At 45.1% G+C, this 20,585-nt stretch overlaps 2 protein-coding genes across 3 annotated transcripts; both read left to right on the forward strand.

Annotated features, from left to right (window-relative positions):
* Positions 1-1,371: 1,371 nt before the first annotated feature.
* On the forward strand, positions 1,372-13,305 carry cdc14ab (cell division cycle 14Ab). The gene is made up of 16 exons (XM_084012065.1): positions 1,372-1,779; positions 3,085-3,175; positions 4,221-4,296; positions 4,768-4,860; positions 5,261-5,340; positions 7,542-7,608; positions 7,697-7,759; positions 8,252-8,339; positions 8,507-8,737; positions 8,970-9,108; positions 9,352-9,487; positions 9,567-9,667; positions 10,589-10,636; positions 10,959-11,087; positions 11,398-11,719; positions 12,230-13,305. Exons 1-16 carry the CDS (start codon positions 1,683-1,685, stop codon positions 12,257-12,259), a joined length of 1,791 nt encoding a protein of 596 aa, XP_083868191.1. The 5' UTR covers positions 1,372-1,682; the 3' UTR covers positions 12,260-13,305.
* A 150-nt stretch (positions 13,306-13,455) lies between these two features.
* vcam1b (vascular cell adhesion molecule 1b) lies at positions 13,456-20,585 on the forward strand. 2 transcript variants are annotated; one of them, XM_084010709.1, is made up of 10 exons: positions 13,456-13,703; positions 14,364-14,712; positions 14,883-15,188; positions 15,283-15,543; positions 15,619-15,885; positions 16,374-16,646; positions 18,039-18,341; positions 18,421-18,687; positions 19,931-20,191; positions 20,283-20,585. In XM_084010709.1, exons 2-10 carry the CDS (start codon positions 14,592-14,594, stop codon positions 20,447-20,449), a joined length of 2,226 nt encoding a protein of 741 aa, XP_083866835.1. In that variant the 5' UTR covers positions 13,456-13,703; positions 14,364-14,591; the 3' UTR covers positions 20,450-20,585. The 2 variants fall into 2 exon arrangements, with proteins under 2 accessions (XP_083866835.1, XP_083866834.1); XM_084010708.1 differs by having other exon boundaries at positions 13,457-13,703; positions 14,364-14,669.

Consider the following 20,585-nt stretch of genomic DNA (forward strand, 5'->3'; position numbering starts at 1 on the left):
GAATAATTAACAGCATCAAAACTGGAAAAGTTTGTTTGGAATTTCACTGAGACTTTAAAGTAACTAAAACTATTAGATCAATGAATTCTACATTCAGCTGATTGAAGGAAATGCTGCGTCCATAAAACACCAAAATATATATGATACGCTAATATTATATGTTAATATAACGATATATTAATAGAACAATATGTCCATATAATAAAATCATATGTTAATATAATGTTAATGATATGTTAATATAACGATTTGTTAATATAACAGTATGTTAATATAATGATATGTTAATATAACGTACGATAGAGCTCAACTCAAAATAGAAAACATCAATGAAAAAGTACAAATGTTGATTTGCTCAATGATTTAATCCGTATTTGATCTGCCGTCGTTTAAATTTAGTCCAAAATTTAAGTTTATCATCAAGTCGTCCATAAGATACGTTTAATATCTACGTACATCATCCATGTATAAATTACACACTATCCTAATAATATAAGAGAATATACAAACAACATACTCATTCTGTGTAGGCTATGTGGGACATTAGGCTCGTTCGAGATAAACAGCGCCCTGGAAAGTAGACCAGGAGGCGGAGCATAAATGCAGCAGCCTTCAAAGATTTGACGGTCATGTCATAAAAAAGTTATATCTTGTTAGACGCGATCTTTAGGCTATCTGTAGTTTGCGACCACATTCGCATTTATTTATATTTGTTCATAAATATTTGCGGGAAGCAGAATAATTTAGTAATCCCTGCAGTTGCTTTATAAGAGTCAGGAAATAGCCAAATAAATATAAAAATATAAAGTAGACCTATAAAATAACACTATTAAATATACTGTATGTAATGTTTGAACATAATGCATGTATATAAAACACTATATGGTATAGTAGTGTATCTGCTGTTGAGGTAGTATCATAGAATCTAGTGCTTTCTTAAAGCACACTAGGCAAATTTCTCGTTTTGATAAGGTATAATAAAACAATTAATAACCTTTTATTGTCGTTATTATGATTGTTATTAATATTATCAATCACATGAGATACGTTTGTTAAAAGATTGAACTTTTATTGCACAGCATGAGACTAATAGCCCACGATCTAGCGTTAAATATTAGAAATTAGCATTTTCTATTTAACGTGGTGTTTGTTGTCAAAACTAAGAGCCGATCAGCGGCTTAAAACGTACTTTTGTGGAGAAAAAGTTCCTGTTGGTACCTGAACGCCTCATAGTGTGTCTCCAAGCCGACCTTGAAGGCAGCAAAGTCTGTTCTGATTGGTGATTGGCTGTGGTTGCTATGGGAGCGGCTCCCGTTGTTATGGTAACGTGTCTTAAGGAGGGATTTGTTCAATCAGAGTTTCAGACTCTCGGAGCGTCGGGAGTAACATGCTAACATGCTAAATCAGTTGTGTTTACCGGCGAAAAGACGGAAACGAACAACGGAAAAGGTAGAAAAGATTCCCCTGGCGGCGAATTACGGCCGCAGGGGCTGATGGGAAACCGATGAGAAAGTTTTCTTTAACTTCGGAAGAATCTCCGTTCACCTGCCTGCGCTCTGCTGCTAGCCTGCTAACGGCTAACCGAGCTGCTAGCAGTTAAAAAGTTCCAAGCGAGACAGCCTGTAGAGTGAGACAGGCCGGGAATTAGACGGACCCAAATAGGCCTGGAATTAGACGGACCCATGGCGGTAGAGGGGGTGAGACACTCCACGATCCTGTCTGCCCTGTTCGGGATGTCTGACGAGTCCGAGCCGCTGGGAGCAGCTCAGTTTATTAAAGGTACAAGCACATTATTTACTTCAGGTACAAGTACTCGGTTTATGAAAGCTACAAGTACATAAAAGAGTTAGAAGAGTAAAAAGAGTTTATTACAGGTGCAAATACAGATTTTGGTGCAAGTACACAGTAAACTGTTTATTAGGCCTACAGGTACAAATTCTCATTTTACTACAGGTACAAATTCTCATTTTAAGTACACCGTTTACTTCAGGTACGAGTACTCTGTTTATTACAGGTACAAATACACAGTTTATTACAGGTACAAATACGCAGTTTACTACAGGTACAATACTTATTTTACACAGTTTACTACAAGTACAAGTACTAACAGCATTGTAACGGTGGCTATGAACGACTTAATTATGATCTGATTGAACCTTACTTAAAACCATCAGCTGATTTTGTTTCAGAACCGCTCACACATTTTTAACCTCTCAGTGCTGACTAAGGAAATTCCTAAGATATGGAAATCTGCTTTTGTGACCCCAAGTATTTACAATAATTATAGGCCAATATCAAACTTATCTGTACTGAAATAAAGTAATTTAGTTAAAATTCTGAAATCTCTTGTGGGTCATCCGCTGAAGGAGTATTTATACACCGAAGACATGTTATCAGCAAATCAATCAGGTTTTAGAAAAAGACGGCACTACCAGCTGCACTGAAGGTTGTAAATGACATCTCTGGAGCACTTGATGAGAAGCGACAGTGCGCAGCACTTTTTATTGATTTGTCAAAAGAGAGCGGCACAAATATTAATAATATATTAATAATTGGTTAATATGTAATATATTGATTGTGCACAGACCACAACAAGACAACACAACAGGCCAAATTACGAACGTTTTTCTTTCTTTATTTAAAAGAAATGCGATATATATTTATAATTTATATGAGATATTGGCTGATATTCGCTGTATGACAGTCTGAAGACTATAAAGATGCGGAGATGAAGGACGGACTGGCGAGCGACTGCCGAGCAGTTTGGGGTCGGGGACTTACTGCAGCCTGTTCAGGGTTCGGTGAATTGCGAAGATGTGGGATCCCGGTAGTGCTGCAAACTGGTTCTGAAGTCCACCTGGACCCGATCGGGAGTAGGGAGCAGGGTGTAGGGAGTAGGGAGTAGGGAATGATTTCAGACAGAGCCAGTGTGTTCGATATGAAGGGCTATGCTCTGACAATGTATCTGTTCATAAGGGGGTGCTGCAGGGTTCTGTATTAGCTTCACTTTTATTTACTATTTATGTACCCGAGCCCGTTGATCAGATCTGAGACCAGGTTCTGACACTTTTGTGTCTCTTACAGAGCGTCTGTACTTTGCCACGCTACGCAGTAAACCCAAGAGCACCGCCAACACCCACTACTTCTGCACCGACGATGAGTTCACCTACGACAAGTAAGTCCTGGTCCTGGACCCGGGTCACATGTACAACCCGGGTCACGTATATAACCTGGTCCTGTTAGACCTGGGTCACGTATATAACTTGGTCCTGTTCGACCCTGGTCACATATATAACCTGGTCCAGTTAGACCTGGGTCACATATATAGCCTGGTCCTCTTAGACCTGGGTGACATATAATCTGGTCCTGGTCCTGTTAGACCTGGGTCACATATATAACCTGGTCCTGTTAGACCTGGGTGAAACATATAACCTGGTCCTGTTAGACCTGGGTCACGTATACTTGGTCCTGTTCGACCCTGGTCACATATATAACCTGGTCCAGTTAGACCTGGGTCACATATATAGCCTGGTCCTCTTAGACCTGGGTGACATATAATCTGGTCCTGGTCCTGTTAGACCTGGGTCACATATATAACCTGGTCCTGGTCCTGTCAGACCTGGGTCACATATACAACCTGGTCCTGGACCCGGGTCACATGTACAATCTGGTCCTGGGAACTGGGTCATGTAAACAACCTGGTCCTGTTAGACCTGGGTCACATATACAACCTGGTCCTCTAAGACCCAGGTCAAATATATAACCCGGTCCTGTTAGACCTGGGTCACATATATGACCTGGTCCTGTTACACCTGGGTTTCATATATAACCTGGTCCTGGTCCTGTCAGACCCGGGTCACATGTACAACCTGTCCTGGTCCTGGGACCTGGGTCACATATACAACCTGGTCTTGTTAGACCTGCTTCACATATACAACCTGGTCCTGTTAGACCTGGTCACATATATAACCTGCTCCTGGACCCTGGGTCACATGTACAACCTGGTCCTGGTCCTGTTAGACCTGGGTCACATAACCTGGTCCTGTTAGACCTGGTCACATATATAACCTGCTCCTGGACCCTGGTCACATGTACAACCTGGTCCTGGTCCTGTTAGACCTGGGTCACATAACCTGGTCCTGTTAGACCTGTGTTAGATGCATGTCTTGATCCTGGTCCCGGTCCCGGTCTGTGATTTCTAACAGTGGGTTCTGTCTCAGTTTCTATGCAGACTTCGGTCCCCTCAACCTGGCCATGTTGTATCGATACTGCTGCAAACTCAACAAGAAGCTCAAGGTGAGTCTCTGCGGCCGACTCTCCCCCAACAGGAATGCCCAGAATGCAACAAGGCAGTCACGGCCGGCTCAGTCTGGGACTCTGTGTTCTGCCTCTTCTAGATCTAATAAACGTGCTGTTGTTAGTTTGTTCATCAGTGCATCCGTTTGTAAATAGTTCATAAGGACTGAGATGTGATGTCTCCATGACGACGGTGAACCCAAACCTCATCTTGGAGTATGTGAGGATGACCCAACGCCTGAGTCCACAGGTGTCTTTTACTTTGAAATCCCCACAGTGGTGGGGGGGTCCTTCCTATGGGTCACACGTTGGTGGTGATGACAGAGTAACAGTCGAATGAGAGAATCCTCAGCTGCTTGTTCTGACTTTATTAACAGTTCCATCATCTTCACACCATGGAGGGAATCATTATTATTATGGATGTGATCAGGACCCACGTGGTCACGTGACCTCTGTTCTTCTTCTCTGCAGTCGTTCACGCTGACCAGGAAGAGGATCGTTCACTACACCAGCTTCGACCAGAGGAAGAGATCCAACGCCGCCGTGCTGATTGGAAGCTACGCAGTGAGTCATCAGCACGCTGCGCTCCTATTGGTCAGACACGCTGAAATAATTCAATGTGACTGACTTCATCTCTGATGAGTGTCCATAATAAAAGTCCAAGAAAAAAGCAGTGTCCTTCAGCATCACATTGATTGTCGTCTACTGTGGCTACGGTTAGCACGAGGCTAAATGGTTAGCACGAGGCTAAACAGTTAGCATTAGGCTAAACTGTTAGCATCATCGTCCACATGAGAAGTAGATCATTGTCGCGTGGACTTCTATACAATCAGAGAGGAGAGTAGACCGCATATGTATGGAGACATGAGTCTGATCCAGTGCACAGATGTGATGATTAGCCTAGCTAAGCATTAAGGTTGTGAGAATCCTGCTGAGTCACTGTTTACCTGTGTGTCTCTGCCAGGTGATCTACCTGAAGAAAACTCCAGAAGAAGCTTACAGAGCTCTGACCTCTGGGTCCAATGCCTCCTACCTGCCCTTCAGGTTTGACTTTCTACTGTCTTCTTACCTATTATTATTCAGGTTAGTCACAGTACTACTGTAGTACTGTACTGCTACTGTAGTAGTGTACTATACTGTAGTAGTGTAGTACAGTAGTAGAGTATTACAGTAGTATTGTGCACTGCTACTGTAGTAGTAGTAGCAGTAGTAGTAGTAGTACTACTAGTAGTGGTAGTATTAGCAGTGGTAGTAGTAGAAGTAGCAATAGTAGTGGTAGTCGTGTCCTCTCTGATACAGCCGGATGGTACCAGGAGGATAAAGGCCTTGTTGTTGTCTCTCCGGTTACATAAAAACACTCTGCTACTGTAGTAGTAGTAGTGGTAGTAGTGGTAGTATTGGTAGTGGTGATGTCCTCTCTGAGACAGCCGGGTGGAAACAGGAGGATAAAGGCCTTGTTGTTGTCTCTCCGGTTACATAACAACACTGTTCAATGGAGGATTCTTTTGGTGGATTATTCACGAGGAGGCCACGCCCACTGAGTGACACCTACTAGTGAGGCATTCACTGACCGTCAGACTCAGAATTTATTTTGCTGCCAGTGCCGTGTAGTGAAGTGGGTGTGTCATCTAGTCTGTGGGACTGCAGATAAACTCTTCTCATTGGTTCATGAGTGCAGGAATTGACTGCTCAGCCTGGACAGGAGGTCCCGCCCCAAAGCAGCCAGTTGATTGACAGATCAACTGAAGGAAAATCAAAGGGGTGAAAGTAATATAACTTTCATATTAAAAGCAAAATCTGAAAATATATTAAATTACATGCAAAAATATACAAATAAATACAGAAATCAGTGAACAATTAATACATTAAAATGCTTATCATTATTCTGTTATATTTGATTTGTCTTCGTATTTCCACATTATTCATTATTTTTTTATTTCTCTATTTATTTATTTACAATTTAATTTAAATATTCTTTCATTTATTCCTTTTAACATTTCCATACTTATTTTCTTATTCTTTTACAGATGTATTCTTTATGATGGCAAACCTATTACTCCATAAAGTGACCTCCAATCGGACTGCACTTCAGTCTAAAACAGCAACGGTCGTTTGATTAATAAATGAGTCGACCTGCAAATTAACTGCTAACTATTGATGATCGATGAATAGTGGATTAATGATTCATAACTAAACATATTTCCAGTAATATATTATAATATATTTCCATTGTCTCACATACTCATGGCTCACATCATCAATTCCAATAATGAATTGATCAATGCAAAAGATAAATCTCAGATGAATTGCGGATAAACATCATTCCTGGTGGCCCCTCCCACCTGGTGGCCCCTCCCTCCCTGGAGATATATCTGAACATCACACATCACTCAGACTTTTGTCACTGATGAGAGGAGTGACTCGAGAGGAGTGAGGCGCTGCTGTGATACTGAAGCTTCACAGTGTGACTTCATGTGTGAGGAGTCGTCACTCTGTTAAACGATCCTATAGAGTTTCTATTTCTGGTACATGGGACCTCAATGTGAGTTTCTGATGCATGAATTGGTCCCGGTCCCGTTTGAATTGTCCCATGAATTTCACATATGTTGTTTGTGGTTTTTAAAGATCATTTTCCATATAAAAAAAACTATGATTTATCGCGAAGAAGTTTGATAATGGTAGGTTTTGTGTGAGGTCGCTTTGTGAACTACAGCTCTTCACTGCTCTCAATGCGAATGATACTGGTATACGTCACCACCCGCACTTGGTACGCTGGAGGTACAGACATGGCCATTTCTCTGCTCCACAACCGAAAGAATGAACATCCGTACCTGCTGGAATGGGAACATTCAGGAACAAAACACACTGGCATCTGCGTTTGATAGGCACTGAATCGCTGTGAGAAAGGGTGATGACGTGACAAACGACATATTTCTAATTCGAGGGATATAACGACTGGGACCAGCAAATAATTATATTATCTGCATTGAGACCCATACATTTTTTACAATCTCAGAGGTCCCATGGGAGTCTAGCGGAAGGGAAAGGGACTTCACCACTCTATAAATACATGGAGTCTGGTCACATGAGCTGCTGATCCCGGACCTGCTGCAGCTGACAGTAGGAGAGCTCTCCCTGTCTGCTGCAGGTGACGGGTGTGTGTGTGTGTGTGTGTGTGTGTGTGTGTGTGTGTGTGTGAGAGATTAGAAGACTGATCATGTGGTCTACCCTCTGTGTCTCTGCAGAGATGCTTCCTTTGGGAATTGCACCTTCAACCTCACAGTGCTGGACTGTCTGCAGGGCATCAGGAAGGTGAGTTCTGATTAGCTGGATGGAAGCTGACATCTGTCGGCTGAGTGTCACTCGTATGATGTCACAGTCTGTTATGTTTGTGTTTCAGGCTCTGCAGCACGGCTTCTTTGACTTTGAGACATTTGACGTGGATGAGTATGAACACTACGAGGTGAAAGTCCTCATAATCATCTTCACTAGTTATAAAATGACGAGTCTGCACATATTTCTAGTCTAAAACAGAAGATCCTGGTCAGAGAACAAGTTCCCAACAATCCCAGTATGAATATGAGGAAGACGTGCTGGGAGAAGTTAGACATCATTCATTTATGGAGACTGTTAGTCGCATCAGTACAAGCCTGAAACTCACGAAGTCCGAGGTCTAACTTTCAGCAAATCGTTGACCTCCTTCATACCTTGGTTCCGTCCTCTGAGCTGTCAATCACAACAGAGCTAAGAGAACCGTTGGGCTGAATATTATTACGCCTGGAAAAATAGTTCAGGAGGATCACTGTGCCTGAACAGAGATTCAACAGCCAATCAGGTTTTACCTCCACTGATAATCCCTTCAGTGTCAGGCTGACCTGGTTAAACCAGTATAGTTTCCAGTGCAGACTTTCTCTACTTGGTTTTGGGATTTGAACCTATGCCTGTGTGTTTGCAGCGGGTTGAGAATGGAGATCTGAACTGGATCGTGCCGGGAAAGCTTCTGGCCTTCAGCGGACCTCATCCTAAAACGAAGATAGAGAACGGTGAGTTAACAATGATTACAGGAAGCTGGAAACAAGTGGGTGAGTACCCTTCAGATATGCAAGGGTGTACTTGTCAGATATCAGCACTTAATGAAGGGGGCTTGTTGAAGCTGACATGCCATGTTGTTGTTGGTGTTGTTGTTTTGTAACACCTGTAACACCCGCAGGTTACCCTCTCCACGCCCCCGAGGCGTATTTCCCGTACTTCAGGAAACACAATGTGACCACCATAGTTCGTCTCAACAAGAAAATCTATGACTCCAAGCGCTTCACGGACGCTGGCTTCGACCACTATGACCTCTTTTTCTTAGATGGCAGCACGCCAAGTGATATCATCACACACCGCTTCTTGCACATCTGCGAGAGCACAGATGGCGCTGTGGCTGTCCACTGCAAGGGTGAGGACTTCCTTTCTATGAGGTCCTGTACTGTACTATAACTTCCTGTCCTGGCCTGGACTATAACACCCTGACCTGGTCTATAACACCGTTCTGTACTATAACTTGCTGTCCCATCCGAATCGTAACACTAAAAACAGCATAGACATGTTGGCTTTATTTAAATATATTATCTTCCTCCTGTGGAGTTTTAGTGTAAACAAACATCTGTGATACTGTCTCTGTCTGTCAGCTGGTCTGGGAAGGACGGGCTCTCTGATTGGCTGTTACCTGATGAAACACTACCGCTTCACGGCAGGTGAGGTCATCGCCTGGACCAGGATGTGCAGACCGGGGTCTGTGATTGGACCACAGCAGAACTTTCTGGAGGAGTGAGTCTCTGAAGTTTCCTCCATTTTGTCCTCCATGTTGTCATGTTAGTGTGTGTGTGTGTGTGTGTGTGTGTGTGTGTGTGTGTGTGTGTGTGTGTGTGTGTGTGTGTGTGTGTGTGTGTGTGTGTGTGTGTGTGTGTGTGTGTGTGTGTGTGTGTGTGTGTGTGTGTGTGTGTGTGTGTGTGTGTGTGTGTGTGTGTGTGTGTGTGTGTGTTTATAACCTCTGTGTGTTTGTGTTAACAGGAAACAGGCAGCGCTGTGGTTGCTAGGTGACAGCCAGCGTTCCCACAAGGTGAAGCTGGAGGAGAGGGTGGTGTCTCACCTCATCACTAATATGGATGACCTCACATTAAACCCCGCCCACAACAGCCTGCATGAGGTCTGTCCGTCTGTCCGTCTGTCCGTCTGTCCGTCTGTCTGTCTGTCTGTGTTCTCATGGTTTGTGTTCCGTCCTCCAGATTGAGACGGTGGACACTGGACCAGGTCTGACTCAGGGAGACAAACTAAGAGCATTAAAGAGCCGCCGTCCCCCCCGACCAGCCACCACTGGAGCTCTCAGGTACTAGGTCCAAAACCAGAACCAGAACCACATCTATCATCTGTATTAACAGCAGAAGGCGCTGGCTGCCTGCGTCGACCTACTTTGGATGAAACCACGCCCACTTCTCAATCTCTAGTTTCAAGTCTTCTTTAATCCAGCATGGTGTTCATTTAGTACATTATGGTCCATTTAGAGTCAAATAGACCAAAAAGCAAGTGATTATTTAGGGGGTGGGGCTTACTTGCTGATTGACAGGTCGCTACCAATGTCGTTAGCTACAGTTAGATGACTTTAACACTTAGCTCTAATGTTGACCATGAATCTTGAAGCTAACTTTGTCCACAGTCCAAATATGGTCACTTCCTTCACTGGTTGCAAACATACAAATTGTCAAACCCAGTCCAAAAACCAACAGGTGCCGTCACCATGACGATGCCCTTTTCTGATTCACAGTGGATATTACAGGTGAGAGAGGGGAGTTAGCTTGTTTTGAAAGGATAAACTTCAAAACATTTGGATTATAACAGAATATTTCTTTAAATAAAACATGCTGTGAATTTTGTAAATGATGATTTCCATCCATTGAGACTTTAGGACTGAGATAATACCAGAGCAGCACTTTGCTCGCAGTGTGCGTGTGTGTTTGAGAGAGACACAGAGAGAATACCAGGTAGATGATCACACGCCATGTTAATCAAAGTTATCAAGAATAATGTTCCTGTGATGTTATATTTACAACCAGAGAGAGGGTTGTGTGTCGCTGTGAAACCACGACGGCCTTTTACCGCTACAATGAGCTTCAGACTGTTGCTTCCATCAACGGGGAAGAAGTTCAAACTTTGGTAGAAAGGTCAGGCCAAGTGGACGAAGCTGGCAGCGGTTTATCAGCAGTGATGAAGAAGTGTTGATTGCTGATGAAGAGTTGTTGTTTCCTTTCAGAGTGGAGGAGATGAAGATACACAGCAGGTCAGCCTCTCAGCCACTCAGGTAAGTCTGCTCACAGATCCTGAAACAGTTCCATCAAAGAAACGTAATGACCAATAATAATCATTATAATTCAACATGACACTAACAGTAACACTGTTACTCCTTTAAATATTGCTTGTCCCAAAATCTTCTCCTGTTCTCCATCTTGTTTTACAAAATGATTCTTCACAACGTCAGCATGTTAAAGACAAATTTATTAATCAACAAAGTAAAAGTCAGAATGAAAAACACCTAGTTTCACCCTTTAAATGTTGTTTCTCACTAATTGGCGGCTAAGCAGTAATCAATACACATATTGATCATAATGTGTTGCCGTGTTCAGATGGTCGATGGGTGGGGGTCAGGGCCCCTCCTCCCCCCTCAAGTCCTCCAAATTCCCAGCATCCTCTGCTTCTGCTGCCGCTAAGAGGATTGGAAGAAGTCCGTCGTCTACAGCGTCCAACATCAGGAGGTCAGTGTAACACTTCCACTTCCTGTCCGAGTCACCCTTCTCTTCATCACCACCTCCTGTAGTATTTATACACAGTCTGTACTACCTGTTATCAATTAGACCTGGTCTGAAGCGGCAGCAGGTACTTTTGAAAATGCTTTTATGGGTAACGCTCTATCCAGTATGTAGTTCTCAGGATGGTTCTCAGGGGGTTCTCGAGATGGTTGTCAGGATTGTGTGTGTGTGTGTGTGTGTGTGTGTGTGTGTGTACAGTGTGTGTGTACAGTGTGTGTGTACAGTGTGTGTTATTAACACCTGTCCCCCCCGCCAGCTCCCGATTGGCCAGCTCTCTCACTGATCTTTACGCCGCCGATGTTGACGAGGATAAAAACTCCCCGTACGCCGCTCTCCCTCCCTCGCCTTTCTCTGGGACTCTAAGCCCCTCCCCCTCTCATCTGGGTCAGCCCCCTCTGTGTCGCTATGGTAATGGCCCTCGCAGCACACAGGAGGTCAACAACAACAGCGGCCCTTATAGGAGCTCTGCTTCCTCCAGCAGCAGGCCGGGACCTCAGGACTTCAGCCCCTACAGGGGCCCAGGGCCCCACAGCGCCCCGAAGGGCCCATCAGGACGTTACCTGAGCCGCTCCATACCTGTAAGTCATCTGACACAGCAGCTAAGCCCCGCCCCTCTCTGATCTGATACACACCTAAGTAGTTTCATAAGAAATAATCAAATAGAAACGTCACTTGTGTTATTTCAAACAGAAACATTAAAATATACCTCTTCTCTCTCGTCAGTAAATATGGAGCTAGTTAGCTTAGCAGAAAAACTGGGAGCAGCTAGCTCTGACGAAAGGCAATTGAGGTCACATGACCAGGGGTGAATGGTTGTTTAAGGCCCCTCCCACTCTCCACCCTCCGCTCCATGCTCGAGGACCTCTGAGTCTGATCCTTAATATTTAACTGTGTAACTGAAATAGCTGTGTATATATATATATATATATATATATATATATATATATATATATATATATATTTCTATACTGTATATACATACATACATGTGTGTGTGTGTGTGTGTGTGTGTGTGTGTGTGTGTGTGTGTGTGTGTGTGACTCTTTAACACAGAGATGATATCTGACTCTTTGTGTTTTGTTTTTCAGTCTCTTCAGTCTGAATACATCCAGTACTAGAACTACAGATCTCACTTGAGGACACATTACCCATAATCCCCCCTCTGCGGGAGGCTCAAAGGAAAGCTAATGAAGCAGCGGGAGCTCAGCTCATTGACTACAGAGACAGCAGCTGCTCACATTGTATGTTAATCAGCTGTATGGTAATGAGCTGTATGTACGACGTAATCTATGCGTGTTTGTCAGAAGAAGATATATATTTAGATAAAGAAAACAGATTTTATATTTCTTATTTGTGACAGAGGATATTTTTTATGAAGGATCACTTGTTGACGCCTCTCCGTCATCATGTTAACAGTATTTACCTCCTGTTTCTGACCAGTGATTGGTTAGTGATTATTTATTCTAACCAGCAGCAATAATAACAATCACAGTAATAATTCCAGAAGTAGAAGAAGAAGGGAGCCGAAGTCTCAGGGAATCCATTTAAAGCAACGTCCAAGTCCTCATGACCCTCCGTCCAGGTCCAGGTTAGCTGGTCAGAGCTGCAGCCAACATTCAGGCTCAGTGATGATGTGAATCCCACAACATGTTTCTGTCTCATCTAGGTAACAAGAACCCTCACAGACCCTCACAGACCTTCACACTTGTGTACCAGGTCTGTTGGGTCCCTGAGGGGTCAGGGTGTCAGGCTTTAGGGGGGACGTTGGGACTGGGCCACACTTCCTGTCCTCTGAGCTGGTGGTCCTTACCAAAACTGTCCATGCCAGCATTGACCTTTAAGACCTTCAGGGGGAAAAGCTATTTAAAATTTCAATATAAAAACTCCAGGGGACCAACACTAGATGATGACATGTGACTGGGTTACTTCTGTTTAAATGATTCTCAGGCTTCCAAGTGCCTTCAGTGTTTATCAGGAGCTTTATTTTCATACAGCAGATGGCTTTTATTTTGGAATAAACCACATCCTGGTTGATGATGTTTAAATGAAGATGTTTAATTGTTGCTGATTCCTCATTTTAATGTGGAAGTATTGTATTAAAGGGAAACGTAACTTGTACATTTCAGTTTTTATCTGAGACACAAAATAAAACGAATGAATCCGAGCCTGTTTCCCGTTTTTATCTGAAAACACCCGAGGACCTGAAGTACGAGTACTCTCAAGTACTGTCGCCAAGTACAAACAAAAGGTATTTGTTGCACTGTTGTGTAAGGAAGGAGACTGAAGGATGATGATGTCCCGGCTGTCCAGCAGGGGGCGCTGTGAACTGTGGACCCGGTTAATGAGACCGATGATGCAGAGAGACGGAGACATGAAGACATGAAGACGCAGACGGACTCGGAGATACGCGGACGTGGTCGCGGTGAACCGGATCATCTGATCCAATTTGATGTGATTTCATGAAACATCGACAAAAAAAATCGCCGCTGCTCTTCAACTTCATCGCGTCTTCGTCGCTCTGCGTCCTCGGAGGACAGATGTCTCCGCTGTCCGTCCTCTCAGGTATTTGTACTATGTTTGATATTGCAATATTGAAGTATTTCTACTCTCGTGTGTGTTTTCTTGTATTGTTGATGTTTCTCACGTTTTATTCTGAAGCTGCGGATCTGCTGTGTTTGTGTTAATGCTTCATAATAATCATTTAATGCTTCATAATAATCATTTAATGGAGATAAACGAGATGAAAGAAGGAAGATGAATAACGTGTTCATCTTTCAGACTTAATGTAGAAAACACGTGATGAAAGTAAGCTGTTTCTTTTTTATTGATTATCAATCACTCAGTTGATCAGTAAACACCAGACAACTCAGTGACGTCACGAGCCCAAATAAAGACTTTATTTACAGTTTCAAACGTCGTATTTACTTATTTGGGTTTGATGTGAAGCTCTTACAATGTTATTACTCATTAAAACATCACCAAATATACTTAACAGACAGGTTACAGAAATGTAACAGACAGGTTACAGACATGTAACAGACAGTTTACAGACAGGTTACAGAAATGTAACAGACATGTAACTAGACAGATTGCAGACAGATGACTGACAGATAACAGACAGGTTACAGACATGTAACAGACAGTTTACAGACAGGTAACAGAAATGTAACAGACATGTTCAAATGTTAGTGACATCACTCTTGTTGTTGTTTACTTTCCCAGCTGTGCTGCTGATGTCATCGTGCTCTGTTCAGGGTCTGCATGTGGATGTATTTCCCAGAAGGCCACTTTTCAGGCTGGGGGGGCGTCAGCAGCTGGTGTGTCGGGTCCAGGACTGCCCCATGATGCCGAGCATCTCCTGGTCTCTGCTGGGGGACCGGCCTCTGATGGCGTTCATCAGCAGTAACAGGACTCTGTCTGTGGTGACCTTTGACCCTGTGATGATGGAGCATGAAGGAGCGCTGCTGTGTCGAGTTGTCTGTGGAGAAGACAACAAGAGAGTCGTCAAGACCTCAGTCCAGGTCTACTGTGAGTCCTCATTCCTTCTGCTGCACTCAAGTACACACCTCAGGTACTTGAACCTCATACTGAAGTACACATCTCAGATACTTGTACTCCATACTCAAGTACACACCTCAAGTACTTGTACCTCATAATCAAGTACACACCTCAGGTATTTCTACTCCATACTCAAGTACACACCTCAGGTACTTGCACTCCAAACTCTCCCCTGTTCTGCAGCTTTCCCATCAGCCCCTCTGATCAGGGGCCAGGACCACCTCCGTGTGGGGACGGAGTCCAGCCTCACCTGCCAGGTGTCGGACCTGTACCCCACCGAGCTGCTGACCCTCAGCTGGGTCAGAGGAGACACCGTCCTGCAGAGCATCATGGGAGATCCTGGATCCAGCTCGGTCTGGGCTGAATACAGTTTCACCCCTCTGGACCAGGACTCTGGAGGAAACATCAGCTGCAGGGCCACGCTGGACCTGCAGGACCTGCCAGCGGAGGATAGGACCAGAGAGACCACCGTCCCCCTAAACCTGCTCTGTGAGTCCTGCAGGGTCTGACTCTGTTTTCTATTTATATGTTATTAATTAATATAATATCTGACCTGGTCTGTCACATGGTCCTTGTCCTGCAGACGCTCCCGTCATCACAGCGATGAACGGCTCCGTGGTGGTGATGGCCGGCGCGCCGCTCACTCTCAGCTGCTCCGCTGAGGGAAACCCCGAGCCCATCATCACCTGGAGCTTCAGGTCGGCAGGCGGCGAGTCTGAGGGGCTGGGTCCAGGCCCACAGCTGGTCCTTGTGGCAGTGGGTCCGTCTGAGGCCGGACGCTACATTTGTGAGGCCCAGAATTCTGAGGGGAACCGGACCGCTGAAGTGGAGGTCACAGTTCACGGTGAGACACGCTTCCTGTTTAATTTCCTGTCTCTGGACCTCAGAATGATGACACACCTCTCTGCTCCGCCCACAGCTCCGCCCACCAACACCTCCCTGTCGGTGAGTCCAGGCGAGGAGGTGCTGGAGGGTCAGCAGGTGACCTTTACCTGCCGCTCAGACGGAGCTCCTCCCACCACGCTGGTGCTTAGGAGGGCGGGGGTGGAGCTTCAGAGGATTGGCCCCGCCTCCTCACTCTCCTTTTGCCTCTCCTCCGCCCAGCTGGGAGACTCCGCCCTCTACCAGTGTGAAGCCTCCAACCAGTACGGGTCCCAGCTGGTCAGCAGCTCCATCACCGTCACAGGTACTGGTCTACTATGACATCATTACCTTCTAATGCTAATGCTTACAGCTTATGTTCCAATGCTAATGCTAACAGCTAATGCTACAATGCTAACATTAACGGCTATCGTTAACAGCTAATGCCACAATGTTAATGTTAACAGCCAATGCTACAATGCTACGGCTACGATGCTAATTCTACATTGCTAATGCGATACTAATTTACATTTAGCAGACGCTTTTTATCATTGCCGACAAAGTAAGTGCGAAAAAATAGGAACAAGTGTTAGGTCCTCATCTGAGTAAAGCAGTAGCTGTTCGGTAGCTATGATCAAAGTGCTATAGGTAAGAAGAACATAGAAGTGCCTTTTTGGGGGGGGAGGGCAGGGGGTTGTTAGTGGGTCATACTATGCAGAGTCGAGGTGAAGTCATTACTAATGCTACAATGCTAATCAGGTTTTGGTCAACAGAATAAACCAGATCCACAGTTCAGAGTCCTCCTTCTGTCAGCTCATCCTCTGCAGGTGGAGGTGAGTCCTCTGGTCTCAGCACCCAGGGGTTCAGGTCTCGTCCTTACCTGCAGAGCCTCCGGATGTCGCCACCCTCCCACCTTCACCTGGAGAAGGACAGACCAGGACCGGATCCTCCTCCAGGTGACAGACCAGGACAGACTTTCCCTGCTCCGCCTACAGGACCTGGACCTCCATGACCAGGGAGGACACAGCTGTGAGGCAGAGTGTGACTCCGTCATCAGGACTGGAACCATCCAGGTCCAGGTCTACTGTGAGTCTGAGGCCGCTTTCTAGTGTTGCATCTGAGTTGTGGTCCGGAGGTAACAGGAAGTTCTACAGACCGGCAGGGAGCTCACTGATTGGTCCGTTTTGGTGATGTCATCCTGCAACATTAGGTTCAATTTAATGCTCCTGATGTATTTTTTTAGATTATTTTTTTCCGGCTAGAGCGTCATTCAAGCCTTTTATTATTTTATATAGACATGTGGAAACAGGGAGAGAGAGAGGGAGAGGACATTGCGGGAAGCTGATCCCGGGCCGGGAGTTGAACCCGGGACCACCGCGTCGAGAATGTTGAGCCTCTGTACATGGGGCGGCTGCCCTAACCACTGCGCCACCGACCGCCCCCTCCTGATGTATTTTTGAGATTATTATTAATATTATTATTATTAAACGTCAGAATCAGAGTTAATTGCCATTGCTGTTTATTGTCGTTGTTCAGTGACACAATAATTAAAACAACAATAAACAATAAACAATAAAGTTCTGAAGTCAAGAACATAAACATGAAATAGACACTACAGCCACACACTTATATCATATATTATATCATATATATGATCATATATATGATCATGGGTTTGCAAAAGAATTTCTCAGAAAAGACAACGTCTGATGGTGTGGGGGGTCAGAGGGGTCCCGGGTCTCATGGTGTTATGAATAATGATTCAGAGGAATGTTAAAGATAAGAAGCTCGACACTCAGAGGAGAATAGTGCTGATCCACCTTAAAGGTCAGTCCACCTTAAGTGTTGTTAACTCCATTTGCTCTAATGATCAGCTGACAACAAGACAGTGTTTGTGTCTAGTTGGCGACTTTCAGCTCCGTAGAAACAGAAGGAATCTTCTGATGGTCTCGGTTCAGTAGAACCCATGATAAGGTTCCATGTCACCGGAGAGAACTCTGGTTGGCATGTCTGTTGTTATAAGTCTGACAACAAACGTGAGCCAATCAGAAGAGGTTTACTGTTCTTCTGTTGGACTCTGAATCTGTGAGGAGTCCAGATCTGAACCATCAGCATAAATGTGATACTGAGACATTCCTTCAGAGGTCCAGGGTGACCCCCCCCCCCCCCCCCCCCACACACACACACACACACACACACACACACTTCCTGTAGAACGGCGTGATCTCGTCCCCCACAGACTCTCAGACAGCCAACGCTGACTCTGAGTCAGCCACATTATAAGCTCTGTTCTAACATCCCACGTTATCTAAACGTCTTTAACCAAAGTGAAAGAGCTGACACTCAGATGTCAGATATTAGAGTGTCCTTGAATGCACCATTATTATAATATTTTTATACAAAAAGTAGAATGTGACCTGAAAAACAAAAACCCTGTAAAAACACAGAAACAGTTTCTCTTCAACTCTCTTCTCCCAGCATTCCCGTCTGATCCGGTTCTGGAGGATCCTGGTCCTGTCCTGCTGGGTCAGGAGGCCGTCCTTCACTGTCACATCAGCAGCGTCTTCTCAGCCAATCAGATGAGAGTCCTATGGCTGTCGGGGAACACAACACTGATGTCGGAGTCCTTCGGGTTCTCCGGTTCCCTGCAGAACGTCTCGTCTGTTCTTCGATACCGGGTCCAGGAGGACCAGCAGGTTCTGATCTGCAGGGCTGAACTGCTGACGGAGGATGGAGCCGTGTGGAGATCCAGGAGGACCAGCGTCCCCCTGCAGGTTCACTGTGAGTGTCTCCCTGTTTAGAAACTGGAGGCTTTTATTGTGACGGGTCGGTTCAGAGTCCTGGTCTGTTTGTGGTCCAGATCTTCCCAGGAGAACCTCCCTGTCGGTGAGTCCAGGCGAGGAGGTGCTGGAGGGTCAGCAGGTGACCTTTACCTGCCGCTCAGACGGAGCTCCACCCCCCACGCTGGTGCTTAGGAGAGCAGGGGCGGAGCTTCAGAGGATTGGCCCCGCCTCCTCACTCTCCTTCTGCCTTTCCTCTGCCCAGCTGGGAGACTCCGCCCTCTACCAGTGTGAAGCCTCCAACCAGTACGGGTCCCAGCTGGTCAGCAGCTCCATCACCGTCATAGGTACTGGTCTACTATGACATCATAACCCCATAGTTCAGATTCTGGATCAGTTTGATTCTGAAGCCACCTGGCTTTGATTTTTGTTTAGTTTAAAACAGTAATGTTCCAATGCTAATGCTAACAGCTAATGTTCCAATAACAAAATGTTTTTGGGGGATTTACGACGGTACGTTGTTGGTGAAACCTGGAGGTCCTAGGACGGAGCCCTGAGGGACTCAGCCTTCTGTTCTTTGTGATCCCTTCAGTCCTCCTCCACTTCTTCTTCTTCTGCTTCCTGTTTGACGGAGTTTATCTAACAAGGCAACCTCTCACTCCTCCACACGATGTTCAGCTAGACAGAAATAAACTCCACTGTTGAGTAATCTGTCAGACACTTAGAGCCTCCTACTGCTGATGGAGACCAGACCCGGACCTGCCTGACCTGGACCGGGTCCAGACTGACCTGGACCGGGTCTGATAAGGGGGATTGATGTCAGCTGGAGTCATTTATTGATACTTTGTGAAAATGAAAACCTCAAAGTATGAATCAATGAATTATTAGTTTTATTAATATAATTAATATAATGAAACTATGTTTCTTTAAGTGACTTCAGCTCATTTCTCTACTTTGTGTCAAATAGTTTATCATTTAACATGAAATGAGGAATTATATTGTTAACCAACAAAAGAAATGAATGAAACACATTTCAACTTTTAGGTTCTTTAAATATTTCTTAGTAGATCCGGATCCTCCACACGGCTCTGATGTAAAAACGAAACACACCACACTAAAAGCTGCTTGATGACCACTTGACGTTGTGTTCCAGTATCAGGTGCTGACGTGTCGCTCGGAGGTCAATAGGTTCAGCATCTCTCTGATCTCGGAGCAGTTCAATGCGAGGTTTTCCTGTAAAGCAAGAAGACATGAAAGTGATGTAACACCAGAGTTTCTGTCTGAAGGGAGGAAGACCATGATGAGGGGTCTGTTGACCCCCCAGCTGCCTTGTATCTCTGCTATCGCTTCCACTTTAGACTCCCTTCATGACTTTGACACTTCATCACTGTTCCAGGAAGCAGAAACCTTCATCGCTTCTTCTTCATCAGCGATGAGTCTGGTTCTTTACAAACTCAGGACGTAAAATAAAAATGTTACTTGTAAAATGTTCAAATCTAACAGGAAGTGTCAACATCCTTTGGTTCTAATGTTCTCTCCTCTGTGTGAGTCATGTGACCAGTAACTTTTATCTGGTCTCTGGTGGTCCAGCTCCTCCCAGAAACACTACAGTCCTCGTCCTGCCATCTACGGTAGTCCAGGAGGGCCAAAATGTCACTGTCTGCTGTCGGACCATCAGCTTCCCGCTGTCGGCCGTGGTCCTGAAGAAGCTTGCCAATGGGGCGGAGCTTCACTCAGCCGACGGCACCTTCCTATTGGTCAACGTCACCGCCAGAGATTCGGGGCTCTACCAGGTCAACGTGAGCAATGACCTCGGCTACCAGGTCAAAGTCTTCAGCATCAGCGTACGAGGTCAGTCAGACCAGGTGACTCTGATCCACAGTTTGGTTTCAAATTAAAACAATCTGTCATTTTATTCTGAAGTTTCCGTTTCCTCCCGCAGAGAGGAGCACCAGTCATCCTCCCAGTCTCGGCGCTGTCATCATCCCAGTCATCTGTGTTGCCACTGGGCTAGCAGCTGCTGCTGTGCTCCTGGACTACCTGAGGAGATCCAGGAAGAAAGGTTTCTATCAGCTGCCCCAGTCTGTCCCTACTACAGCCGGAGGCTAACATCCTCTACAAGTGGCTACCAAGTTCCAACATGTAACTACCACCTCCCTATAGGTGGCTATCATCCTTCTACAAATGACTACCAAGTTCCAACATGTGGCTACCGCCTTTTTTTGATGTAACTACCACCTCCAAA

This window comes from Eutrigla gurnardus (genome assembly GCF_963514095.1).
Source record: "Eutrigla gurnardus genome assembly, chromosome: 6".
In the NCBI taxonomy this organism is placed as follows: Eukaryota; Metazoa; Chordata; class Actinopteri; order Perciformes; family Triglidae; genus Eutrigla; species Eutrigla gurnardus.